General features: G+C 48.2%; 2 protein-coding genes across 2 annotated transcripts; both read left to right on the top strand.

Moving 5' to 3' along the window:
• The first annotated feature begins 1,605 nt into the window (after positions 1 to 1,605).
• On the top strand, positions 1,606 to 18,713 carry LOC123365412. Its single transcript, XM_045008234.1, has 6 exons — positions 1,606 to 1,683; positions 12,610 to 12,658; positions 12,904 to 12,958; positions 14,178 to 14,279; positions 15,978 to 17,602; positions 18,691 to 18,713. The coding sequence occupies exons 5-6, from the start codon at positions 16,000 to 16,002 to the stop codon at positions 18,711 to 18,713; spliced, it is 1,626 nt and encodes a 541-aa protein (XP_044864169.1). The 5' UTR covers positions 1,606 to 1,683; positions 12,610 to 12,658; positions 12,904 to 12,958; positions 14,178 to 14,279; positions 15,978 to 15,999.
• On the top strand, positions 17,339 to 20,346 carry LOC123362485. Its single transcript, XM_045002809.1, has 2 exons — positions 17,339 to 19,304; positions 19,444 to 20,346. The coding sequence occupies exons 1-2, from the start codon at positions 19,155 to 19,157 to the stop codon at positions 19,903 to 19,905; spliced, it is 612 nt and encodes a 203-aa protein (XP_044858744.1). The 5' UTR covers positions 17,339 to 19,154; the 3' UTR covers positions 19,906 to 20,346.
• Positions 20,347 to 24,145: the final 3,799 nt, after the last annotated feature.

Here is a 24,145-nt window from a genome sequence, read left to right as displayed (position 1 = left end):
ACAAAAGACAATCTCAGTTTTTGGAACCTCCAATATCCAAATCTCATATCTGGTCCAGTATCCAAAGTTCATATTTCAGCCAATATTTGGTTTTACAAAGCCGCAATTATACAAAGATGTCAGATGTTCTGTTAGCGTTTTGTTAAACTGGAGCTTATCTGTAATGCACCATAAAGCAGTTTTCAGTGCTCTCTTATTTTTCTGAACTGTTGTTTAGAGCCAAGAGATTGTGGCTCCTTTCTTTCTTTCTTTCTACAAATTTTTGGCCAAGTCTTCAGCTTGCTTAAGCTGGCAGGTACACCAATTTACACCCTGTAAAGATCCATCCCACTACCTGGTAAGTGCTAGATTTAGTATAGATGGTCTAGGAATGCCGTGTAGCAAATTTGTGCTGGATTCTACTCCCAGTTCTTCCAGTGTAACTCCAGGGAAACTTCATTGACTTCACTCAAATTGTTCCTGATTCATATTGGTGTCACACAGCAGAATCTCTGTGTAAGGACATACAACAGAATATTACAATTACTGAAACTCTGGTTTTGTGCAACCCAAAATTTAAGAGGCCTGAAAACTTTATTTAAGTAATTTTTATTTTCCTTTAGCCTCTTGGCAATAGTTGGTAGGAGCTCCTGCCATAAGCACTAATGAATTTTGCACTGAATTCTGACTCCTGGCATTTAGGGCTTGATAAACCTTCTTTCCCTTTATCTGATAGATTCCCTTTCTGCTAATTGGTGTCAACATCATTCATGATCAGGGGTGCAACACCACTAGTTTAAAGGCCCATTTGCTGGCTTGCCTTAAACCCTGAATAACTTGGAGCTGTGGGCAGCTTACACATAAAAGTGGCAATAAACATCCCTTCCACTTTAAGCTACACAAACCTAGGAAAATTGAGAAAGAGTTAGTGTAGCGGCAACAAATAAAAGCTGCTTCCAGCAGGCTTGTCAGTTGCATAACTGGCACATGCAGTAGATGAGACCCTGTTAAATGTGTTACTTAGCAAAAGTGAGAGATTCCTCCAGATTCCCAAACCTACAAGCTACATCTTGCAGCCCTTCCTCAGGCAAATCTCCTATTGAAGGCAAGGGATGGGTGACAGCTCTATGCACTTACACAAACAGCAATAGTCTTTATTAGGTATAATAATCACTTTACACTATTTGTACCTGTAAGAAGAGTCACTACATCCCTTCTTTCTTTTCCCAATATACGCAGTATAGAACTAAAAGGACTGCAATGTCTGCAGTATAGACAGACAGGAACACAAATGGGATGGGTAGGATGTAGCAGGAGACTGGCTAAGCGGCATTGAAGGTTTCATCTCTGTGTTGCTGGTTCAAATCCATCGTAGAATAATAGCAACTAAGAATTGCTAATATCTGCTCAATGTACCATGTGAAATGAATTGATGGTCTGTTTCCAGTGAACGGTTGTCCATGTGAGAAAGCCATCCTCATAACTCCCCTTTTGCTCATCTCAGGAGAGAGACCAAGGGTTAAAAAATGGTCCTGGAAACAACTACCTTGTCATTCCTAGGCTATGTCTACACTACAGCTGGGATCGATGCTCTGAGATTGATCCACTGGCAGTCGATTTAGAAGGGCTACTGAAGACCTGCCAAATCGACAGCAGATCGCTCTCCTGTCAACCCCTGTACTCTACCCCAATGAGAAGAGTAAGGTAAGTCTACGGGAGAAACTCTCCCGTCGATCCCCTGTGGTGTAGACCATCCAGTAACTCAACCTAAGGGATGTCAACTCCAGCTACATTATTCACATAGCTGGAGTTTCATAGTGTAGGTCGACTTACTGTAGTAGTGTAGACAGAGCCCTAACGATGGTCCCTCAAGGTCACATTGGTTGGACAACGGGGGAAAGTTACACTGATATGTCATGTCTATTGGGTGGAGTGAGGACTTCAATCAGGAGAGCTGCCGGCATGGCACCTTTGATACAACTTCTTCACTATCAAATGTTTTATATGAATTATGAGAACAGCATGGTGTGGGTTTAAAGAGCACAGCAGTGCCTCCTGGTGGCACTCCAGGACTGCCAGTCTTTAAATGGGTACAGCAGCACAGGATGGGACACTCTTCAGGAGGGTCTTGTTGGCAGAGCTGGATAGACTAAATATAGAATTTGAGATGGTTGGCCCCGGACTATTGGTTCTTACTGTGCTGCACACATGGACTTGTGAATTGTTTATCTGAAAAATTTAAAAGGTTAATCTATTGCATTCTCATACTCACCTCACCAGTGTCAGACTGAGAATAGGTGTATAGAGAAACAATGTTTCATATAAAGGGGGAATGACAGCCTATTTGAGCCCTGGCGTTTCTCTTCTTAAAGCTGAAGGTAAATCCTGAGTGCATCGTCTTTGAGAAATCACTTATATATCCCAGGGATACTATATTAGTTTTAGCATCTTTTTATTCTATTTTATATAGGGTCCCATACTGCCCTTATCATTGTAATAATAATAGAGTAAATCCTTATGTAACCTGGTAGTTACATTCCTGGAAAACCATGTCATATAAAAATGTGTTATATAAACTGAAGAATAAATGGGGGAAATAGGGTTACATTCCCAGACATGACAAAGTTGTACATGTTGGGGGCGTGGGATTGGGTGCAGGGCGTGGGCTCTGGGAGGGAGTTTGGGTGCTCAGGACAGGGAGCTGGGGCATGGGAAGGAGCTTGGGGTGCCAGATCCGGTGGTTGCTCCCCACAAGTGGCTTCCTGTGCTTGCTGTTCCTGATGGAGGCACTGCCCCCATCCCTCCCTGAGCGCTGACTGCGGGTGCGGCACCTGCAGGCGGAGGCAGCATACAGAGCTGCCTAGCCACACCTCCACCTCCTCCAGGAACAGCAGCCATGGGGAGCCGCTTGCGGGGATCTGCCTGAGGTGAGTGCCCACCCTGGATCTGGCACCCTGAGCCCCCTCCCCCAACCCTCTATCCCGAGCCCCCTCCCACACCCAAATTCTCTCCCGGGAGCATGCTATATAAAAATGGGTCACTAAAGGAAAACCGCATTATGTCAAAAATGCGCTGTATAAATGCGCGTTATATAAGGGTTTATTTACCGTATCTTACTCTTATATAACACTTTGCATCAGCAGATCTCAAAGGACTTTATAAGGGAGAGCAGCATCGTTATCCCCATTTTACAGATGGGGAAACTGAGAACTGAGAGGGAAGTGACTTGCCCAAGGTCACCCAATAAGCCAGTAGCTGAGCTGGGAAGAGTACTCAGATTTCCCGAGTCCCTGTGCAGTGCTCTATCCACTAGGCCATACTTTTTTAAGTAGAGATATGTCCAGATCTTGAGCCTCCCAGAGATTCAGGAAAGTCCTATGCAGGATTTGGTTCATCCTATAACAGTCTACACAGGTGCCAGCTACAGAGTTCAGATTCAGAGGTCCAGCACACCAATGGTTGGGGATTCAGATCTGAGTCTTTGGTCCGTAATAGAGAGAACCAGCTGTGAAATTTGGATTCTGATTTCCCACACTCCAGAGTTCAGGGTTGTTCTGACCTGAGGCTTTGGATTGGCCCATGATATAAACAGGCATCAGCTGCAGAATAAAAGTCTGGCTCTGGATTTTCATCCTCCCCTCTTCCTCGGCACTCTGGCAAACTCAGGTGTGGTCAGATCTGGGGAGCTTGCTGCAGGATCATTTCCACTTTTAAGGAGTAAGATCTAAGCATGTTGGCAATTCCCCATTTAAGGCCCATGCCACCTTTGCATGAGGCCTGTGATTGTGATAGCAATAATCAAGAGATATTACCACTCCATCCCACTGTAAACTCCAGGGGTGGCCTGTGAGTGGCTGTGAGTAGAGTTGGTGAACTGTACATTTTCATTTGGGGCATTTTCTTTTTTGAAATGTGAAGCAATATTGGCCGAGGTGATTCCCTTCACCTCCACAGGCAGAGCAGGTGAAAAGTGCTCTCATTTGCAGGAGCACTTTGAGCTGAAATTGATGTTCCTGACAAAGCAGTGGTGACAGCAAACAGCAAATTGCCAGTCCCCTGAAATACAGCAGGTACCTATTCCATCTAAGGCTGCCTCACAGCTCACTGAGCATTAGTGTTAGCGCAGTTAGAATCTCTTTGTTGCCTACTGAAGCCTAAAATGCGATGGTAGCGAGCTATGATACCTCAGATGTTAGGACAGTACAACATCCTCAGAATCTGGGTATTGGATGTTCTAGGGGGAAGAGACAGGGTAAGGACAAGCATGTAAGCAACTGAAATCTTATGGGATATCTGCTAAGAAATCCTTTTGCCTTTTGCATTTGGCTCAGAGTTAAGAACACAAGTCAAATGCGGAAACAACCTTTAATTACCGCGACCATCTTACCCTGAGACAAGATGGGAGATTTGATTCAGGTTCTAATGTCATCCTATGCTGGGAGCCCCTCAGTTCTCACAAGCTAAACAGTGCTGGGCCGAGTCAGTCCTGGGCTGGGACGCTGAGGAACACTAACTGTGTTGTAATTGTTGATTCAGGAGGTAGCACTCACCCATCTTCTCGTCAGTGCAGAACTACTACCCTAGACTACCCTAGCATGGGGTTAAGTAGCAACAGGCTGCTAAGAGTGCTGGCTTTTGGATGAAATGTAAAATGGAGGTTCTGATCACTTCTGAGCACAGCACTTCTTGTAACTGTCATACAACAAGGGTAAAGAATCACAGAAACGGTCTTTACCCCCCTTAACATTGATCAAGGACCTTCATTAGAATTCTTCTGAAGCATTAGGTGTAGGCCATTGCCAGATATTACTATGACAGTAGTGTCCTCATCAGAAAAGCACTGGCACCTTTGTTACAATAGCCGGCTCAGAAGGGTAGGAAAGGCTTGAATGTGTGCTGGAAGCTTATATTGCTACTGACCTGTTGTATGGACAAGTAAAAGATTTCTCTCCCATCAGCTGCCATCCTGGTATCTTTCACAAGCACCGCATACACTAAACAGTTAAATAAAATGTTGCAATTTGTTGATCGGAAAACAGAAACACTTTTGGCCATATGGCAAACTTGTACCATTGTGAGTTAGGGGGTACGAGCTCCCTGATGAGCAACTGTATGCAAGACACTGGCATCATTTGCTATTACCTACATGAATAGACATGAACAGAAAGTATGAACTTAGAAACGATAACACATCAATAAATGAAGCTGCTTTTTTCACCTTTGACGTGAATTGTCTTGTATACTACACAATGATCAGAATTTGCATTGCTAGTGGGAAAATAAGGGCCTGTTTGACCTTCTATAGCAGCAGGGTCTGTGTTTGTGGACTGATGAAAATCATTAGTCTTGAAAGTTACTCCAAGTGTCAGAAATCGGGTTATTGTCTGTATATTGCATTGCCTCACAGGTGCCACACCTGAATGCTCAATATACACAGTACACAGGGATTGTTTCCCTAACAACTCTCTCTAATACTGAAAATTGCTGAAATTATCTTCATGGAGTCTGGCGGGGGGTGGGGGGAGTGAGGGTGAGGGGATCACATCCATGGACTTCATGCAAATTCTTAGTGTACATTTAGAACAAAACCTGTTAGTCCTTTGTGCAGAGGTTGGGGTGGCAGGCTCTGGGTGGGGTGGGGCCAGGGATGAGGGGGTAGGGGTTCAGGAGGGGGGGTCCGGGTTTGGAGGGGGCTGAGGGCTAGGGCAGGGGATTGGGGCACAGGGTTGGAGTGCGGGCTTACCTCCAGCTGCTCTCAGTCAGCAGTGCAGTCGGGGTGCAGAGGCAGGCTTCCTGCCTGTCCTAGCACTGCAGACCGAGCTGCACCCTGGAAGCGACCAGCAGCTGGTCCGGCTCCTAGGCGGAGGCGCACAAGCGGCTCCGTGCGGCTCTCGCCTGCAGGCACCACACCTCTCTCCCCCGCTACCATTGGTCAGGAACCATTGGCCTGTGCTCAGGGCAGGGGCAGCGTGTGGAGCCCCATGGCCCCCCTGCCTACTATCCGGACCTGCTGCTGGCCGCTTCTGGGGCGCAGCACAGTGTCAGAACAGATAGGGACACACCTCCTGGGTGTGGTGTTCTGTCCTATCTAGTGGCACCGAGACCATTTAGAGACAGTTAAATGAGTCTGATCTACAGCCCTAGCTAACAGCCAGTTGGCTCTTAGCTCATGCAGTAGCGGCGCATGCACTAAGCTCCAGAAGTCCCAGGTTTGATCCTTCCTGCCAACAACCAGGGTCTATCAACGTTACATGTGCTCTTCCCCCACTTGTGTTTGCTGAAATGTAAATTGCTCTGTTCACTACCATCTCCTTCCCCTGCTGTCTTGATGACCCTGTTTGCTGCTTATATAAACCCCCATTCCTTTGTTTAGGACAGACCTCTTTAACAGCGTTTGCCTAGGAGGGGCTGTTAGGTTTTAACAAGTAATGTTGTCCAGGGGCAACTCATAACTTTCTATGTAATGTTGCATCATGATCTTATTGACCAGAGAGTTGTTAGTTTTCAAATGGTACCTCCAGGGATTTCCCTACACCCCCCCTGAATTTCCCCAACACCCCCCCCAGTTTTGTGAACTAGTTACATGCCAAACCTGGTGGCTGAACTTTGCGATTTTGTCCTCACCCACAATTATTTCACATTTGTGGACAATATATACCTTCAAATCAGTGGCCCTCCTATGGGTACCCGCCTGGCACCATAGTATGCCAACATTTTTATGGCTGATTTAGAACAACGCTTCCTTAGCTCTCATCCCCTAATGCCCCTACTCTCCTTGCGCTACATTGATGACATCTTCATCATCTGGACCTATGGAAAAGAAGCCCTTGAGGAATTCCACCATGATTTCAACAATTTCCATCCCACCATCAACCTCAGCCTAGACCAATCCACACAAGCGGTCCATTTCCTTGGCACTACTGTGCTAATAAGCTATGGTCACATAAATACCACCCTATATCGGAAACCTACTGACTGCTATACTTACCTACATGCCTCCAGCTTCCATCCAGGACATACCACATGATCCCTTGAGCTATCTTGATTATCACTACAAAAGTTTTTTTTTTCTCCTGCTGATAATAGCTCATCTTAATTAATTAACCTCTTAGAGTTGGTTGGGCAACTCCCACCTTTTCGTGTTCTCTGTATGTGTATATATATCTCCTCACTATAAGTTCCATTCTATGCATCCGATGAAGTGGACCCATGAAAGCTTATGCTCAAATACATTTGTTAGTCTCTAAGGTGCCACAAGTGCTCCTGTTCTTTTTGCGGATACAGACTAACATGGCTGCTCTTCTGAAACATGCCAATTTAGTGACTGTTTGGAAATTTGAATTGAAATTGAAACATTAATACATACTTTAAAAGCATATACAGTGTAAGATAAAATACGTGTATCTGAAAGTATAATAGATTTGAAAAGTATGAACATAGACTAGCTTCCTTATACAGCTGTTGTTTTTATGACAATGTCAGTGCATTCATTTCCATGATGTTGGCCAACCTAATGATGATAATCAAATGATGATTTGTAAGCAAAGTCTCAATGAGCTCTCCCTGACAACTAATGATGAGCTGGGGCTGGGGGGAAAGGCTTCAGGACCAGATTGTATTTACATTCACACCTAATCTACCTAGGTACCCAGCAAACAGAGCTGTGTTGCCCAAGTGATAGATTTTGGCTGGGGTTGGGTTACAAATTACTTGAATGCAGGGGGTGGGGTTGGGAATGAAATGTTGTTGTTCTTATTGTATGAGTAAAAGGCAGTAGAACTGTATTAGCCTGTGCTGATTGAGGGCATCAAAAGAGAGGGTGGGTGTGGGAATTTGGCAGATGGGTATGTGAGAAACCGAAGTGTTTAGGCTTCGAGGACGGGCTAATTAGGCTGTGAATTGTGTAGTGAGGGCTGGCCTTGGGCTGGTTCTTATCTGCCAGCAGGCAGTAAACAGGATAATAAATTAGAAAGTTGTACAGGATGACAACTACCCTCAATGACGTTATAGCTGTGCCTGTGTGTATTTTATTAACCAATTAGCAACTGCTTGATTGCTTGCCATAATTGTATATAAGAGCATGCTGGAGAGAAATAAATGACTTTGCTACCAATCACATTGATTGCTGAGCTCTGTCCGTGCCCGCCTGAGAGGCGCCGATGCAACAGGTGGGGACCTGTCCCTCTCCACTGTTTAAAGACAGAGCTGATTAGGCTCCATAGATAGTCTTTTGTTCTGTTAAGTGACCACTGCAGCTGAAATCACTGATAATCAGGTCTACGTGCTTAGTCCTGCTGTGGGGACAGTGTTCCTGTGGGGACAGTGTTTCTGTGTAAAAGACAGCCCAGACTGCACTAGCAGCGAGGTTCCCCCACTGAAAGTTCAGCTGAAATCACTGAGAGCGGGTGGAACCTCAAGAGACCAACTCGCAGAGGTCACAGTGGCAGGTGGCAGCAGAAGGTGACTGCGCAGGGCCATTGGCAACAGAGTGGTGGAGTGAATGAACAGCCATGGCCAGAGCGAACAGTGAGCTGCTGGAGGAACGAGCAAGGTGCCTTCTTGCCCCCCACCTGGGAGGTGGACTCACGTGAAAGTGCCTCCGATGGCTTAAATAAGGGGCACGTTAAATAAACATTTGTTTGTTGGACTATATTTTAGTGACTTTGCTCCAGAATGCTAGATTTGTGACTGGGAATGGAAACGTATATAAATATGTTTCCTAGTAGGCCAAGATTTTTAAAATGCAGTATTTGCCAAGGTTGTTATCTCACATTGTTGCTATCTTGAGAGGTCATTAAGTTGGGGAGTTTCTGTACTTAACATTTGTATTATTATAATTAATTTTTACATAAGAATGGTCATACTGGGTCAGACCAATGGTCCATATAGCCCAGTCTCCTGTCTTCCGACAGTGGTCAAGACCAGGTGCATCAGAGGGAATGAACAGAACAGGGAATCATCAAGTGATCCTGGGAAACCTGATGCCCTCTCTCCTGCCTTATTCTGAGCTCAGCAGCTCAGCCCCCTTGGGCGATTGCTCCATCCTATCTCCTGATCTAAGTACAGCATTGACACCTCACAGGCTAGAGGGAGATTGCAGGAGGGCAGCCTCATTGTGACCTAGAGACGACATCAGCGCCTGCCTGATTCCAGAGCAGCAGCCTCCCTCAGGTGTAGCCTGGGTACTTGTTGCTGCTTTGAGCGTATCTGTGATTCTTAATGCTGAGCCTGGCGAAATGAGTTCACTCCTCCTCTGTCTCAACTCTGCCTCCTGCCTAACGATCCTGCTGCTCTTTCTTGTGTATTATGCTGTGATAAGGCTCGCCAGATCTGAGGTAAGTGAGACTCCTAGAGAGATGGAAAGGCTGGATTGATGCCAGCTGAATGCAGGAACCAAACATAAGTAGTTTTCAATCAGCAGGCTCGGATGATCTCCACCCAAGAGTCCTCAAAGAGCTGGCTCAGGAGGTTATTGGCCCACGGACATTAATTTTTTAACAAATGTAGGATTCCTGAGGGAATTCCAGAAGGCTGGAAGTGTGCTAATGTTTTGTCAATATTCAAAAAGGTACAGGAGGTTGACCCAGCTTCTTATAGGCCAGTTAGCCTGAAATAATGGACAAACTGATATGAGATTCAATCAATAAAGAATTAAAGGACGGGAATATATTCAAAGCAGGTTAACAATGTTTTATGGAAAATGGGCCATGTCAAACATAGATGTGACAAACTTAGAGTTTTGTAAGGTGTTGTTTTTCACAGATTCCAAGGCAAGATGGGCCCATTGTGATCTTCTAGTCTGACCCTCCTGTCTAGCACAGGCCAAAGAACTTCCCCACAATCATGCCTAGTGCATACCTTGAATTAAAATGTCCAATCTTGATTTAAAAAATTGCCAGTGATGGAGAATCAATCCACCATGACCTTGGTAACTTGTTCCAATGGTTAATTCCTCTCACTGTTAAAAATGGACGCCTTCTGTCCAGTCTGAATGTGTCTAGTTTCAACTTCCAGCCATTGGACCATGTGAGACCTTTCTCTGCTAGATTGAAGAGCCCATTTGTAATTATTTCTTCCCCATGTAGGTATTTATAGACTTTTCTTCAAACCACCCTTAACCTCTTTAAGCAACATTGACTGAGCTCCTAAAGTCTATCACTATAAGGCATGTTTTCTAATCCTTTAATCATTCTTATGGCTCTTCTCTGAACCCTCTGCAATTTATCAACATCCTTCCTGAATGTTAGACACCAGAACTGGACACAGGATTGCAGCAGTGGTTGTACCAGTGCCAAATACAGAGGTAAAATAACCTCTCTCCTCCAATTTGAGATTTCCCTGTTTATGCATCCAAGTACCGCAGGACATTTTGATTAAAAATTAGCACTATACAATATCAATGGAGCACAGGTTAAACGGATTGAGAACAGGCTAATGGCTAACTGACAGATCTCAAAAAGTAATTGTCAAAGGGCTCATCGAATGTGGGTGTTTCTAATGGGGCTCTGCAGGGATCAGTACTAGGTCTGATGCTATTCAATATTTTTTCAATGACTTGGAAGTAAATACAAAATTGCTGCTGATAAAAATGTGCTGATGACACGAAGATTGGCAGAATGGTAAATAACGATGAGGACAGGGCAGTCATGCAGAGAGTTCTGGAGAGTTTGTTTGGCAAATGGGGCCCATTCAAACAAAATGCATTTTCACACAGCCCAACACAGAGTTATACATCTGGGAACAAGGAGGGCCTATTCAGCTTTGGATTTAACGATCTTTAGTTTTGTATCATCTGCAAATCTGGCCACTTCACTGTTTCCCGCCTTTTCTAGATCATTTATGAAGATGTTGAACAACTCTGGTCCCAGTACAGATCCTTGGGGGACCTTGCTGTTTATCTCTCTTCATAAACTCACCATTTATTCCTACCTTTGGTTTCCTATCTTTAAACCAGTTACTGGTCCATGTGAAGACCTTCCCTCTGATTCCATGACAACTTACTTTGCTTAAGAACCTTTGATGAGGGATCTTGTTAAAGGCTTTCTGAAAGTTCAGGTACACTATATCCACCGGATCGCCCTTGTCCACAAGCTTCTTCACCCCTGTGACATTACGCCCCATATTCTTCATAGAAATATTGTTCTACGAATATGGCATAACTATGGTATGTTTTATGCAAGATGGGTCATGTGAGATATCATTGGAAAGGTTCTGATTTACTGAATGGGATTATCCTATTTGTATGGATGTATCATTTCTGTATCTGAAGTTAGGAATATGGGCTCTGTATCAATTACAAAAGTGCTTGCACCAGGGGAATGCCCCCAAACAGTAGGCAATCAGCCTGGATGGGCCGTTAGGAAGGACAATAGGACTAATCTGCCTCCTTCCTGAGAAGTTTCCAGGGATGCTGCTTTGACACTGCAGGGTCATGTGATCACGTCACCTCATAGAATCCATAGAATATCAGGGTTGGAAGGGACCTCAGGAGGTATCTAGTCCATCCCCCTGCTCAAAGCAGGACTAATTCCCAACTAAATCATCCCAGCCAGGGCTTCATCAAGCCTGCCCTTAAAAACCTCTAAGGAAGGAGATTCCACCACCTCCCTAGGTAACCCATTCCAGCTACCAAATCACCCCTCATTCTTCTCTTCTGCAGACTAAACAATCCCAGTTCCCTCAGATGGACATCATTTTGGACTGGTGGTATTTTTCCACTAGGAGGGAGTGGGGGGGTCAAACTGGGAGCCAAAGGATTCCTGTCATAGCCAAATCCTATTGAAGGCTTGGAAGTGAGTTAATCTAGGTTCTTCTCCACCACCTCCCTGCCCCAAAAGGAAGCCTGCTGAAAACATCTGGAGAACTAAAGGAACTAAACTGTGGGGGAGGAGGGAAGGGGCTGAGCCCAGGCGAGAAAGCTCTAGCCTGTGAAAGGAATACCTGGATAGTTAAGCTGCAAGCAGTGCGGTTTACCTTCAAGAAACTTTGCAGCTCCCAGGCAAGTGGACTGAACTCATGCCAAACTGTTGTTGTTTTTTGGTGTAAAACAGCTGCCGTTTAAGGATGATATAGGGGTTATATCAGCACTTGTTTGGGAGGATTTGCATGAGCCATTCATGGCTTCATCACTCAGGAGTAGCATGGCCATCCCAAATGCATGCAGATAAAACCCCAATATCATGCATTCCCTAAATATGTATCTAGGAAACACTGTTGTCCAGATGTCGGATTTCTCCCCCATGGTCTGAATTCCATGCGTGGTATCTGGGGTTAGTTGCACACTCTGCAATCCTAAAACCTGCAGAGTTTTATCATCTCTGCAGGAGAGAGAACTTTGCAGGCTCTCTCCTTCAGTGCTTATAAACTCTGCAGGCTCCTGGTACCAGCAATCCCTGTTTCTCCAACCCCTGGATTGTTCCAGTGACCCCTGTTATGGGTTGTGCTTTGTGCCCTATATTGGCTGCATCATAGGAAAGCACAATGCCTACCCATGATGCCTCAGAGTGCAATACTCTCCCAGAAAGAAAAACTTCCCTCTGGCCCCACATGGCAATCACCTCTGGCTCATTGTTCTCCCAGGTTTATTGAGGAGTTCTCTTCTAACTCTGCTGCTTTCTTTGTGTGTGGCAGGCTTCTCCGAGGAAGAGGAGGCACAGAGAGAAAAAGAAAAAACCGAAAGGTAAGCAGCCCCTCACCCCACAGCTGCGGTGGCAGACTCAGACCCCATGCAAAGCAGAGAAATAGGGTCTATTCCCCCACCTGCCTCCCCTCTTCCTGCGAAGGCACAGTCGTGCCCAGAGTCGTGCAGAGGCACTGGCTGTGGTTCCGTTCACAGGCTGCCTCTGAAATCTGGGGCAATAGGGTGCTAGGAAGCAGAGGGTGCCCAAGCAGCTCAATGTCTCCTTTATGTCTCACTTCTGGCAGCTTTTGGACGCTGTGAGGAAGAGTTGGAGGAGGCTTGTGCATCCCTAGAGACATGGTAAGCAATGCCCCCCTCCATGAATCTGCAGTGGGTCAGTCCCCTCCTTTAGCGCCATGCAATTCATCCCCACCCAGGGGCAGTAGCCCGAGTAATCCCTCCCCTGCCCCGACCTATGTACCACGCAAGCAACTCTTCTCCTTTAGACTCATGCAATTCATTCCCACCCTGCACAAGTTGCCATCTCTAATCCACCCCCACGCCTCATACAGTGGGTCATTCCCTTCTTCAAGCGTCATACGCAGGGCCGGCTCCAGACCCCAGCGTGGCAAGCATGCGCGTGGGGCGGCCCTTTCCCGGGGGGGCGGCAGGCTGGGCCGGCGGACCTGCCGCAGTCATGCCTGCGGGAGGTCCACCGGAGCCCCGGGACGACCGGACCTCCCGCAGGCATGACTGCGGAGGGGGCGCTCGTCCCCCGGCTCGGCTGGACCTCCCGCAGGCATGACTGCGGCAGCTCAAGCGGAGCCGCCGGACCTGCGAACCGTCCGCAGCTGCGGGAGGTCCAGCCGAGCCGCGCGACCAGCGGACCCTCCGCAGTCATGCCCGCGGGAGGTCCGCTGCTCCCGCGGCTCCGGGGCACCTCCCGCGCATGACTGCTTGGGGCGGACAAAAAGGTAGAGCCGCCCCGGTCATACGGCTCATTTAACCTGGGGCAGTGCGGGGGTAGATTGTGTCGACTGGACTGGACCATCCTCCCCTCCCAAGAGGGAGAGAAAATGTTTTCTGGGAGCAGCCCCGTGCACCCCGGGGAGGTGAGGTGGAGAGGTCAGGAGGAAGGCTGGCCTTTCTGGTACGGTGAGTAGGGTGAAAGGGATCCAGCAGCACTTGGGTAATGGCCCCTCCTCCAGCATAGGTTCCCAGTAGGATTTGAACCCTGGACCTTCAGCTCTGCAGCATAAAGCATCCCTTAGAGCTAAAGAAGTAGCTGCATAGTTGGTAGCTAGAGTAGGCTGTTATCCTATATGTTGATTAGCTTCTGTGGAAGGGACATGACACACACGCTGCCAGCAGGATACATGCTCACCTCCTCAGCACTAGACAGGGCTCACCTAACAATCCAGCTAACCCCAAACCAGAACATCCAAGGCCCGGGTATTGCAGGGGAGGAGGCTGCCTCAGTGGAGAATGGGACAGGGAGCCTTTCGGTGCCGCACCTCTGGGTAAAAGAAGGCCTGAGGGCAGGGCCTGCACTCAGCTATCTGCTGTCTCTGTTCCACAGCTGCCCTGTGCCCCTGGAGAAGCTCCCCTTGGCTCAGAGCCTCAGGCTACTTGAGAGGAGGCTACAGGACGTGGCCAGACATCTGGATGAAGTTCTGATACCGTAAGGCAACTGACCGGGGGGCACCAGACTGGGGGCTGGGTGGGAGGGGATAATGAATGTAGAGGGGAGGGAGCAGGGAAAACCAGACACGCCAGGATCCTAAAATAACAGGTGAGATACCAGTGAAAGTGAGGTGAGGGATTATCAGAAATTAAATGCAGAGACTACAAGTTGCGGTTGTGAGTAGGATCAAATCCTTCTGTAGGGCAATATCTGCCAGCAGGCGACTGTCTCGAACCTGCCCGGGCTGTGTTTGAAAGAAAAAGCAATCCAATGACAACCTATGAGGGGGTGTCCACCCCACACAGCACTGGAAGGGGCTCAGGTGGCCAGGCAGGCCCATGAACTCCACAGGGTGCACCTGCAGGAAGAGCCGGGGAGCAGGGAATTGATTCCAAGCAGGCTCAACTGGGCAGGAATAGGCGGGGCCTATAAAATCAGGAAGCTGGCAAGAGACAGGGGCTGTGGCTGGGAAAGAGCAGCCCCTCCCTGGGAAGAGGGGGGAGTGTTTGGAGCTGGTGCACCCAGAGCAAGGAGGGGAACCAGGAGTAGTAGGAAGCAGTCCAGGCTGGGAGAGGAAAGCCCAGAACTGCTGGGTTGAGGGTCCCTGGCCTGGAGCCCGGTGTGAAGTGTGGGCCCAGGTTTCCCTACCAGACACCGAGGGCACGGCTCAGACCGGTGGGGCAGTGAACAGGAAGACTGTCTGGGTCACTGTGGGAGTGACAGGCAATTGAAGGACTGTACCCTGGAAGAGGGGGAAATGCTGAGTGGCCTAGCCAAGGGGCTGAGTCAAGAAGAGGACACTGCAGTTCCCGGAATGAGAGAGAGATGATGTGACCACATGCGACAATTGGAAGAGGCATTGACCTCGAGAACTAATCCCCAGAGTAGCTCCAGACAAGCAGTGAGTGGGGCACCCCGTGCTACACCCCAAACATGAGTCATCAGATGGGTTCAAACCCAGGACTTTCAGGACCATAGCACAGACCTCCACCACCTGAGAAACTCCATTAACTGGGAGCAATAGTAGGTTGTTAGCCTCTAGTGTATCAGCCATTAGAAGAGGACAGTTTTCCAGTGGGTTAGAATGTAAGAACATAAGAACAGCCAGACTGGGTCAGACCAAAGGTTCATCTAGCCCACTATCCTGTCTTCCAAAACTGGCCAATGCCAGTGCAGCAGAGGGAATGACCAGAAGAGGGAATCATCAAATGATCCGTCCCCTGTCGCCCATTCCCAGCTTCAGACAAACAGAGACTAGGGACACCATCCCTGCCCATCCTAGCTAATAGCCATTGATGAATTTATCTAGTTCCTTTTATAGTTTATAGTCTTGGCCTTCACAACATCCTCTGGCGAGGGTTACACACACATGCTCACATCTTCCTCACCCAAAGCAATTGTTGTTAGCTAATCTTTCTATTAAAATAGCACTAGGTCCCCAATCATGCTCAAGGCCCCGTTGTGCTAGGTGCTGCACATGTGCGTGTGACGAAGGGGTTATCGTTATAGATAAAATGAGTGCCAGCTCCCCTTCTCAGTCCTTCGTTACCCAGTTGATGTTCTTGTGTCAGGGTGTGGTGTGCAATGCATGCCTAGGCACTGCCCCATTGCACTACTGTTGGAAGGTTGTGCCCAAGCCCTGCCTTTGCTCAGCAGGGCCATGTTCCATCTGTCCCTGTCTGCTTTCTCCCACAGGCCAAGTGTGTCGACAGCCGCGATGAGCCAGTTCTCCTATTCCTCTATGGAATCCACCACCTCTGCCCTCTGGAGTCCCAGCTCCTTTTCCCTGAGAGAAGCTGCCATGATTCAGTCAGAGTCCTTCTGCCACACAAGGGAGATCATGCCTTTTGTGAGCTGGGAAGGATCCACTCATCCCATCCAAGCCCAGCCTCTCCCCAGGCCTCCTGCCCACAGCAGACAAGACCGGCGAGACCAGACCATGGGTCTGGACCAGACGTCAGTCCATGGCTCAGACTTCAACATCCGGCAGAAGCATCTTCAGAGGCGACTGGGGGCTCCAAAAACCCCCATCCCGGGGGAGCCATTGCTGGGTGAGCGGGACACCAAGCAGCAATTGGAATTAGACACAGATCCGCCCAAATGTGGATTTCCAGCAAAGGTCCCGGAGCCCGTCAGATCCAACACCAGCCCTCAGCATGCACAGGAGATCCAGAAGCCATGTGTCTGCCCCTCGGGATCCCTGTCCCAAATGGCCCATAGGATCATGGCATCCCCTGATGCCATCCTGGCCAGGCTTGTGCCCACGGCGGAGATCAAGCTGCAGGATCACATGGCTCAGAAGTGCTTGGAGATCCAAAGGAAGGTGTTTCCTAAGTTGGTGCGAGAGTCGCACAGAGATGCTCCCCTCCGGAGAGAGACTGCCCTGCCTGGGCCACTCCACCCCCCTAGGGAGCCAAGCAAGCACAGGACAGCAGCATTCCCAGCGATGGGACAACAGCCTGCCCACCCCATCGAACTCCACATAAGGAGTCAGCATCTGGCCATGCAGAGGGGGCTGCTCACCCTGGACCCAGAGCCCCTGGCAAAGCTGCCTCACGCCGTCCCAGCCAGGGAAGCCCGTGTGGAGTTCAGTGAGATGGAGACCGATTTCCTGCAGACGGGGAGGCGAAGCACAAGCTCCTCTTCTTCCACACATCCTCCAACGCCAGTGGAAGGTACCACCATGGAGACAGGCAGGAATGATGGCGCGGCAGAAAACCAGACTAACCCAGATCGCTGCACTCTGCCAGCAGGTGTGGGTCTGACATTGCCACCTCCAGGAACCGCAATAGCAGAGAAGACACTCGCAGCGACACTCCAGATTTATAGGAGTGAGTTGAGAAAACCCCTTACCAGTGTGAGCGGCACCAAAGGGACTGAAGAGAAGCTGGAGCTGCACATGGAGAGGAAGTTTCTCTTGGGAGAAGGCTCCTGCCTGCGGCCAGGGGCACAGGCAGGTGAGAGCAGGGCAGATCTTCCCAGGACCCAATGGCACCAGGTTGCCCCAGAGGCCCCAGGCTCTGAGCAGCTAACAAGAGCCACCCTTGACTCTCTCATTGCTGGGCAGGCTACACACGACCTGCAGATCAAGCACCTGACGGAAATGTTGAGCAGCTCCCGCCCCTTGGCGGGCCAGGTCTCAGTTTGCCAGCAGTGCCGCAAGGCATATCCAGGAAAGAGGAAGGGTAAGAAAACTCCGAAGGAGACATCTGCTGAGCTGCATGGTCTTCGAGACATCATGGATTCACATAGGTTCAATGGAACTGTGAATTCAAAGCTCTCCAGGGACCAGCCACCAATCAGAGGCTGCCAGAAGTGTGGTAAGCATCGACGGAAGAGACCAGCTGGCTCTGCAGGTGCTGACTTGCCAGGAAGATCCCATGGAATTCCACAGCGATGGACTCCAGGAGACGCCTCAGCATCATCCAACCACAATAAGATGCCAGTGCTGTGGCTCCTTCCAGCAGACAAGAGCAAGACGCAGGATGGGATGGGGAAAACGGCTCCCACCAAGCAACCAAAGATGGTGTCCATTGCAATGAGTACAACAGGACTTTCGCAAGCTGGGGAGAAAGCAACTGGGAGTCCTGACGGTTCTCCCCGAAAGTCACCAAAGGCCTCCAGAGCTAGGACACCATCCCCTTCAAGGAGCAAAATTCTCAAACAGATGTTAATGTGCCTCAAGCAAACCTTCAGCAAGCTGCAACACAAAGTGAAGTCCCGAATGTCCAAGGACTTTCATTCAAGAACACCTGACATTAAATTTACAAAGCCACCCTTTTGGAAGGCAAGGGCCTCCAAGGGTGTCCGGTTTCCATACTACTGAATCCCACCCTGCCAGCATGCCCACTAACAGAAGGGGCCCACAAATTCCAACATCTCCCTATCATCCAGCGGGCCTGGTAAGCATAGGCTAAAGTGGCTGAGAAGAATGGCTTGTTGTCCTGGGACACAGAGACTGATGTATAAGTGACTCTCCTTGGGGTATGACATTTAAACCCAGATTCCAAGATGAAGGGGGGCCTGGGAGCTTGGATGAGACTGAGGGTGTGGCTAGCTCACTGGATTTGTTACTTTACTTCATGCAGTTCAAGAATCAATCCTTCCTTCAAGAAGAGCTGATACTAAATTTACAAAGCCACCCTTTTGGAAGGCAAGGGCCTCTAAGGGTGTCCAGTAGTACTGTTAGGGCCCTACCATCAATCAACCCCAAACAGGCCCCTTGACCCCTAAAACCCCGCCCCGTGACCCCTTAAACACCGCCCACCTATCACCAGAAGTCCCACCCACAGGGTATTACTTCCAGGGTCAAGGAGGACACATGACCGGAAGCAAAGTGTGTCATGTGATCCCTCTAAGAACTCCTCCCACTGCCCTCTACCAATCAGGAGGGGTTTCGCCCCCATAGGCCTGCCCCGAGAGGTGATTTGACCAATCAGGGGTGTTCCAGGGTGGGGTGACCCATCCGGATGTGGCTCACGTGACCCCTCTAAGAATTCCTCCCACTGCACTCTACCAATCGCGATGGGTTTCGGCCGCATAGGACCACCCCGAGAGCAGGTTTGACCAATCGGTGATGTTCCGGGGTGGGGTGACTCGTCCAGATGAGGGTCGTGTGACCCTTCTAATAACTCCTCCTAGCACCCTCTGCCAATCAGAGCGCAACACTATCACCCCATAAGTCCCAGCATCGGGGCAGAAGAGACCATCTTTTACCAAGGACACATGCTTTAGAAATCGTGGAAACATGGACTCCTTCACCACCCCTGTGAGCACTTTGGACTTTGTTTAACCCCGGGGGACTTTGGACTTGTGTGGAGAAAGTGCTACATCAGCGACAGTTCCCACGAGGGCCCTTTGACTCAGCCATTGATGGATACACCAGAACCCGAAACCCAAACTCTTGTGAGGCACGCCGATGAATGTGATGGCCTCTCATTGTCCGCCCCCCTAGAGGTGGAAGGCGAACGCAGCTCAGGGGAGTCATCGGAGGACAAGGTGAATGGAAAAGACATTGCTCAGGTAAATGAATGATTAAGAAGTGACCGTTGATGATGGGGTGTAATGGGGTTAGGAACTGGGGGGGTGGGTTGGGTATGTGTATATTTAAAAACAAGCAGTGGGAACTTACACTGTTTCTTTTCTGAAAATCTCTCCACAGCTTGACGATGCCTTTCTAGAGGACCCAGAGGCCCTGGACAGCGTTACATCAAGCAGCGAAGATGAACCGGGCTCTCCTTGTTTTTGCTCAATGCCAATACAAAGTGTTGAAGAGGACTCTGAGGATGCCGGCTATGAGGAGCTTAGGAGGCTTGGCATGGAACTAACTGAGCCAATGCCACGTCGTGAGCGTAAAAAAGTCATGCGGACTATTGTACGTGTTGCTGTTTATGCTGTCCTTAATCACTGCCTTAGGGAAAAGCTTTTTGAAGATTGTGAGGGCTGTGTCATAGATGCGCCAGCCCAACGGCACCATGACTGTGTGACTTGGACTTCAGTAGATATAAACTTCAAGCTCTGGCGCCTGTGTGCTGAGTTGTGTTTGGAAAGCTTATTAAACACTGTTCTTGCCATAGGTTATGCTATGCAATGTCTGTGCCTAGCCCAAGAACATTTAGTGTAAGGGGTGACCTTGATAAATGCTGTGCAATTTAGTGCAGACCCTGACCGTGTTTTAAAGAAAATGACCAAACCGGAAGATGCCTGTGTCACATTCTTGACTTGAACTGGGACCGTATAGAACATGATTGCAACCAAGGTCCTGTAGTGGCACCAAATCTTATGTAAAGGGGGTGATATAAGGGGTCTATGGGTTGCTGGTTATGATTATGCTGTCTGTATGAATGTGTCATTTTGTAGTTGAAGTTATGAATATGGGTTCTATCCTGTCTGTATCTCAAACTTATGCTATGCTTCTGGGTGACATCCCAGACGAGTTGGTGTTAGTTCTGCCTCGCCTGCTTGATGGCCCATTAAGGACCATCAGCTACACAATTGACCCATTGAGAGAAGGCAGATGCGCCTTGTAAGTCAGCAAAGTATGCAGGAACTTGCCCATGTGACTCCAGACTCCATTTTGCTTGTAATTTTCCACAGTAAGGACAAAGAGGTGTTCTTACACCTGGGAAAGACTATAAAAGGCCGATGCCTCATCTCCATCTTGTCTTCAGTCCTGCTTCTTACCTCTGGAGGGACTTTGCTACAAACTGAAGCTCTGAACAAAGAACTGATGACCCATCCCAGCTGAGGATGTACTCCAGAGACTTAATTTAAACCTGCAGTTTATTCTATCACTGCTACAAGCCTGAACCAAGAACTTTGCCATTACTGTATGTAATTGATTCCATTTGAGAGATGGAGATTCCACAACCTCCCTAGGCAATTTATTCCAGTGTTTAACCACCCTGGCAGTTAGGAACTTTTTCCTAATTTTCAATCTAAACCTCCCTTGCTGCAGTTTAAGCCCATTGCTTCTTGTTCTATCCTTAGAGGCGAAGGTGAACAAGTTTTTCTCCCTCCTACTTATGACATCCTTTTAGATATCTGAAAACTGCTATCATGTCCCCTCTCAGTCTTCTCTTTTCCAAACAAAACAAACCCAATTCTTTCAGCCTTCCTTCATAGGTCATGTTCTCAAGACCTTTAATCATTCTTGCTGCTCTTCTCTGGACCCTCTCCAATTTCTCCACTCTTTCAATACCTGTTTTCCTCCAATTACAAGGTTTCATCCTGTGAGTTAATCGACGATGAAACCGCGTGTGTGTCTTGGAAGCACGCAAAAGACCGGTACTCTGTCTCTGGCAATACCAACACCTTCATAGCCTGTTTCACCATCGCTTATGCCCGGTTAGAACTATACAACCTCCTAGAGAGGTTGCAAGAGTGGTGCCTGCACCATGACACTGACTTGGTGATATTTGTGAAAAGGGAGGGTGAGTGGAATTCCCCTCTGGGGGATTATTTAGGGGACCTCACAAGTGATTATTTTAATTAAAAAAATAATAATCTGTGTACTTTTTTCTGAATTGGTCTTTTTAAAAAAAAAAACACACCAAACATCAATTGTCTTTAAACCCCTCACCTGGGGTGCTTTATTGGGTAACATGGCTGTGAAAATCATCGCAAAATACATGTCTGTGCTTGTTGAAACATGTTTTGAGCAAGGCTAGGCATGCCCAAGGAATATATCATCAGTAAAGGTCTTTTCATAACCTTTTTCAAAAGCTCCTTTGGTTTTAGATAGTCTCACGTGATCGCATTTCTCAAAGGGAGAGGCACGCGACCTTTGCTGAAAATAGCTTGAAAGGCCTTGGATACCTCACCACTCGTCTTGTCTTTTAGGCCTAAGGCCCAGGCATATTTGGATAGAATGTCTATCACTGTTAAGATGTACTTAAAACCGCTGTTGCATTTGGAGAACCGGTGCATATCCACCAAATTTGCCTGCCATTGCACATCCACATCTGAACCAATGGTCTTGTTTCTTTTAAAACGTATTCGAGCCAGTTTGTGTAAAGTGGAAAAAGAACTGGAGTACTTGTGGCACCTTAGAGACAAACAAATTTATTTGAGCATAAGCTTTCGTGGGCTACAGCCCACTTCATCGGATGCATGCAGTGGAAAATACAGTAGGAAGATATATATCTCCACAGAGAACATGAAACAATGGGTGTTACCATACACCCTATAAGGAGAGTGATCAGTTAAGGTGAGCTATTCTCAGCAGGGGAGAAAAAGAGCTGTTTGTAGTGGTAATGAAAATGGCCCATTTCCAGCAATTGACAAGAAGATGTGAGGACCTGTAGTGGGGGAAAAAATAAGCACGGGGAAATAGTTTTACTTTGTGTAATGGCCCATCCATTCCCAGTCTTTATTCAAGCCTAATTTAATGGTGTCCAATTTGCAAATTAATTGCAATTCAGCAGTCTCTTGTTGGAGTCTGTTTTTGACGTTTTTTTGTTGTAATATTGTGACTTTTAGGTCTGTAATCAAGTGGCCAGGGAGATTGAATTGTTCTCCGACTGGTTTTTGAATGTTATAATTCTTGATGTCTGATTTGTGTCCATTTATTCTTTTACGTAGAGACTGTCCGGTTTGGCCAAAGTACATGGCAGAGGGGCATTGCTGGCACATGATGGCATCTATCACATTGGTAGATGTGCAGGTGAACGAGCCCCTGGTGGCATGGCTGATGTGATTAGGTCCTATAATGGTATCCCCTGAATAGATACGTGAACAGAGTTGGCAACAGGCTTTGTTGCAAGGATAGGTTCCTGGGTTAGTGTTTTTGTTGTGTGGTGTGTGGTTGCTGTAGGTTTGGGGGCTGTCTGTAAGTGAGGACAGGCCTGTCTCCCAAGATCTGTGAGAGTGATGGATCGGCCTTCAGGATAGGTTGTAGATCCTTGATGATGCGCTGGAGAGGTTTTAGCTGGGGGCAGTGGCGAATTAACAAAGTTTCCACCCCTAGGCCCTCAAAAAATTGCCGTGTCCCCCCTACTCCCCCGCGCGCCAGCTCACCTCCGCTCCCCTGCCGCAAGCATGAGAGGGAGGGGGGAGAAGGGGAGTTGTGGCGTGCTCGAGGGATGGCAGCGGTGGAGCGGAGGTGAGCTGGGGCGGGGAGCGGTTCCCGGGCCCCCCCAGGTTACTCCCCGTGCCCGCGGGGCCCAGCTCACCTCTGCTCCGCCTCCTCTGAGTGCGCCTCTACTCACTTCTCTCTCTCTCCCAGCACTTTCGCGTGGCAAGCCTGGGAGGGAGGTGGAAGGAGGGAAGCGTGGCGTGCCTGGGGGAGGAGGCGGGCCAGGGATTTGGGGAAGAGGCAGAGTTGGGGAAGGGGCATGAGCAAATTTGCCACCCTAGGCCTAGGCCTTGTTGGCCTAGGTGATAATACGCCGCTGGTTGGGGGCTGAAGGTGATGGCTAGTGGCGTTCTGTTACTTTCTTTGTTGGGCCTGTCCTGTAGTAGGTGACTTCTGGGTACTCTTCTGGCTCTGTCAATCTGTTTCTTTACTTCAGCAGGTGGGTACTGTAGTTGTAAGAATGCTTGATAGAGATCTTGTAGGTGTTTGTCTCTATCTGAGGGGTTGGAACAAATGGGATTGTATCGTAGAGCTTGGCTGTAGACAATGGATCGAGTGGTGTGGTCTGGATGAAAGCTGGAGGCATGTAGGTAAGTATAGCGGTCAGTCGGGTGGTGTTTATGTGGCCATCGTTTATGAGTGCTGTGGTGTCTAGGAAGTGGATCTCTTGTGTGGAATGGTCCAGGCCGAGGTTGATGGTGGGGTGGAAATGTGTAAAGTGTAAGTGTCCCTGTCTGAAAGCCAAGCTGTTACCTGTCTTCTATTTAAAGTTTTACTGTGCTTTCTGGCCACTTGAGAAAGAGGGTTCACCCCACCGAAGCTCCGAACTTCCCCGGGAGTGTAATATATTTTCTTTAACAGAGCTGCCTGTGTAGAAATGACTGTTACTGGTATCGTCTTTTACTAACACAAATATGAAGGGGGACACATTCATATTGACACATTTAAATAAATAGGTTTTATTAATCGCCTGGTTTAACATGACCTTTAACAACCGCCTGTAAAAATAGACACCACGACCCCTACCATAAGGGAGTCTGAGCTGGTTCATTCTTCCATTTTGTCCTTTTCCGGATTTTCCTCTTGAGATCTGTGTCTCAGACATGAGCAAAAACAGCTGATGTGTGATATATTTACTCCCACGGGGCTACCGATGTCAGTTCTCAAAGGCCTCTAGAAAGGCATCGTCGAGCTGTTGAGAGATTTTCAGAAAAGAAACAGTGTAAGCACCCCATTGCTTGTTTTTAGATTTACACAACCTCCTGGTTCCTAACCTCATTACACCCCA

Source organism: Mauremys mutica, chromosome 2 (assembly GCF_020497125.1).
Source record: "Mauremys mutica isolate MM-2020 ecotype Southern chromosome 2, ASM2049712v1, whole genome shotgun sequence".
Classification (NCBI taxonomy): Eukaryota; Metazoa; Chordata; order Testudines; family Geoemydidae; genus Mauremys; species Mauremys mutica.
This window is presented reverse-complemented; position numbering and strand designations above follow the sequence as displayed.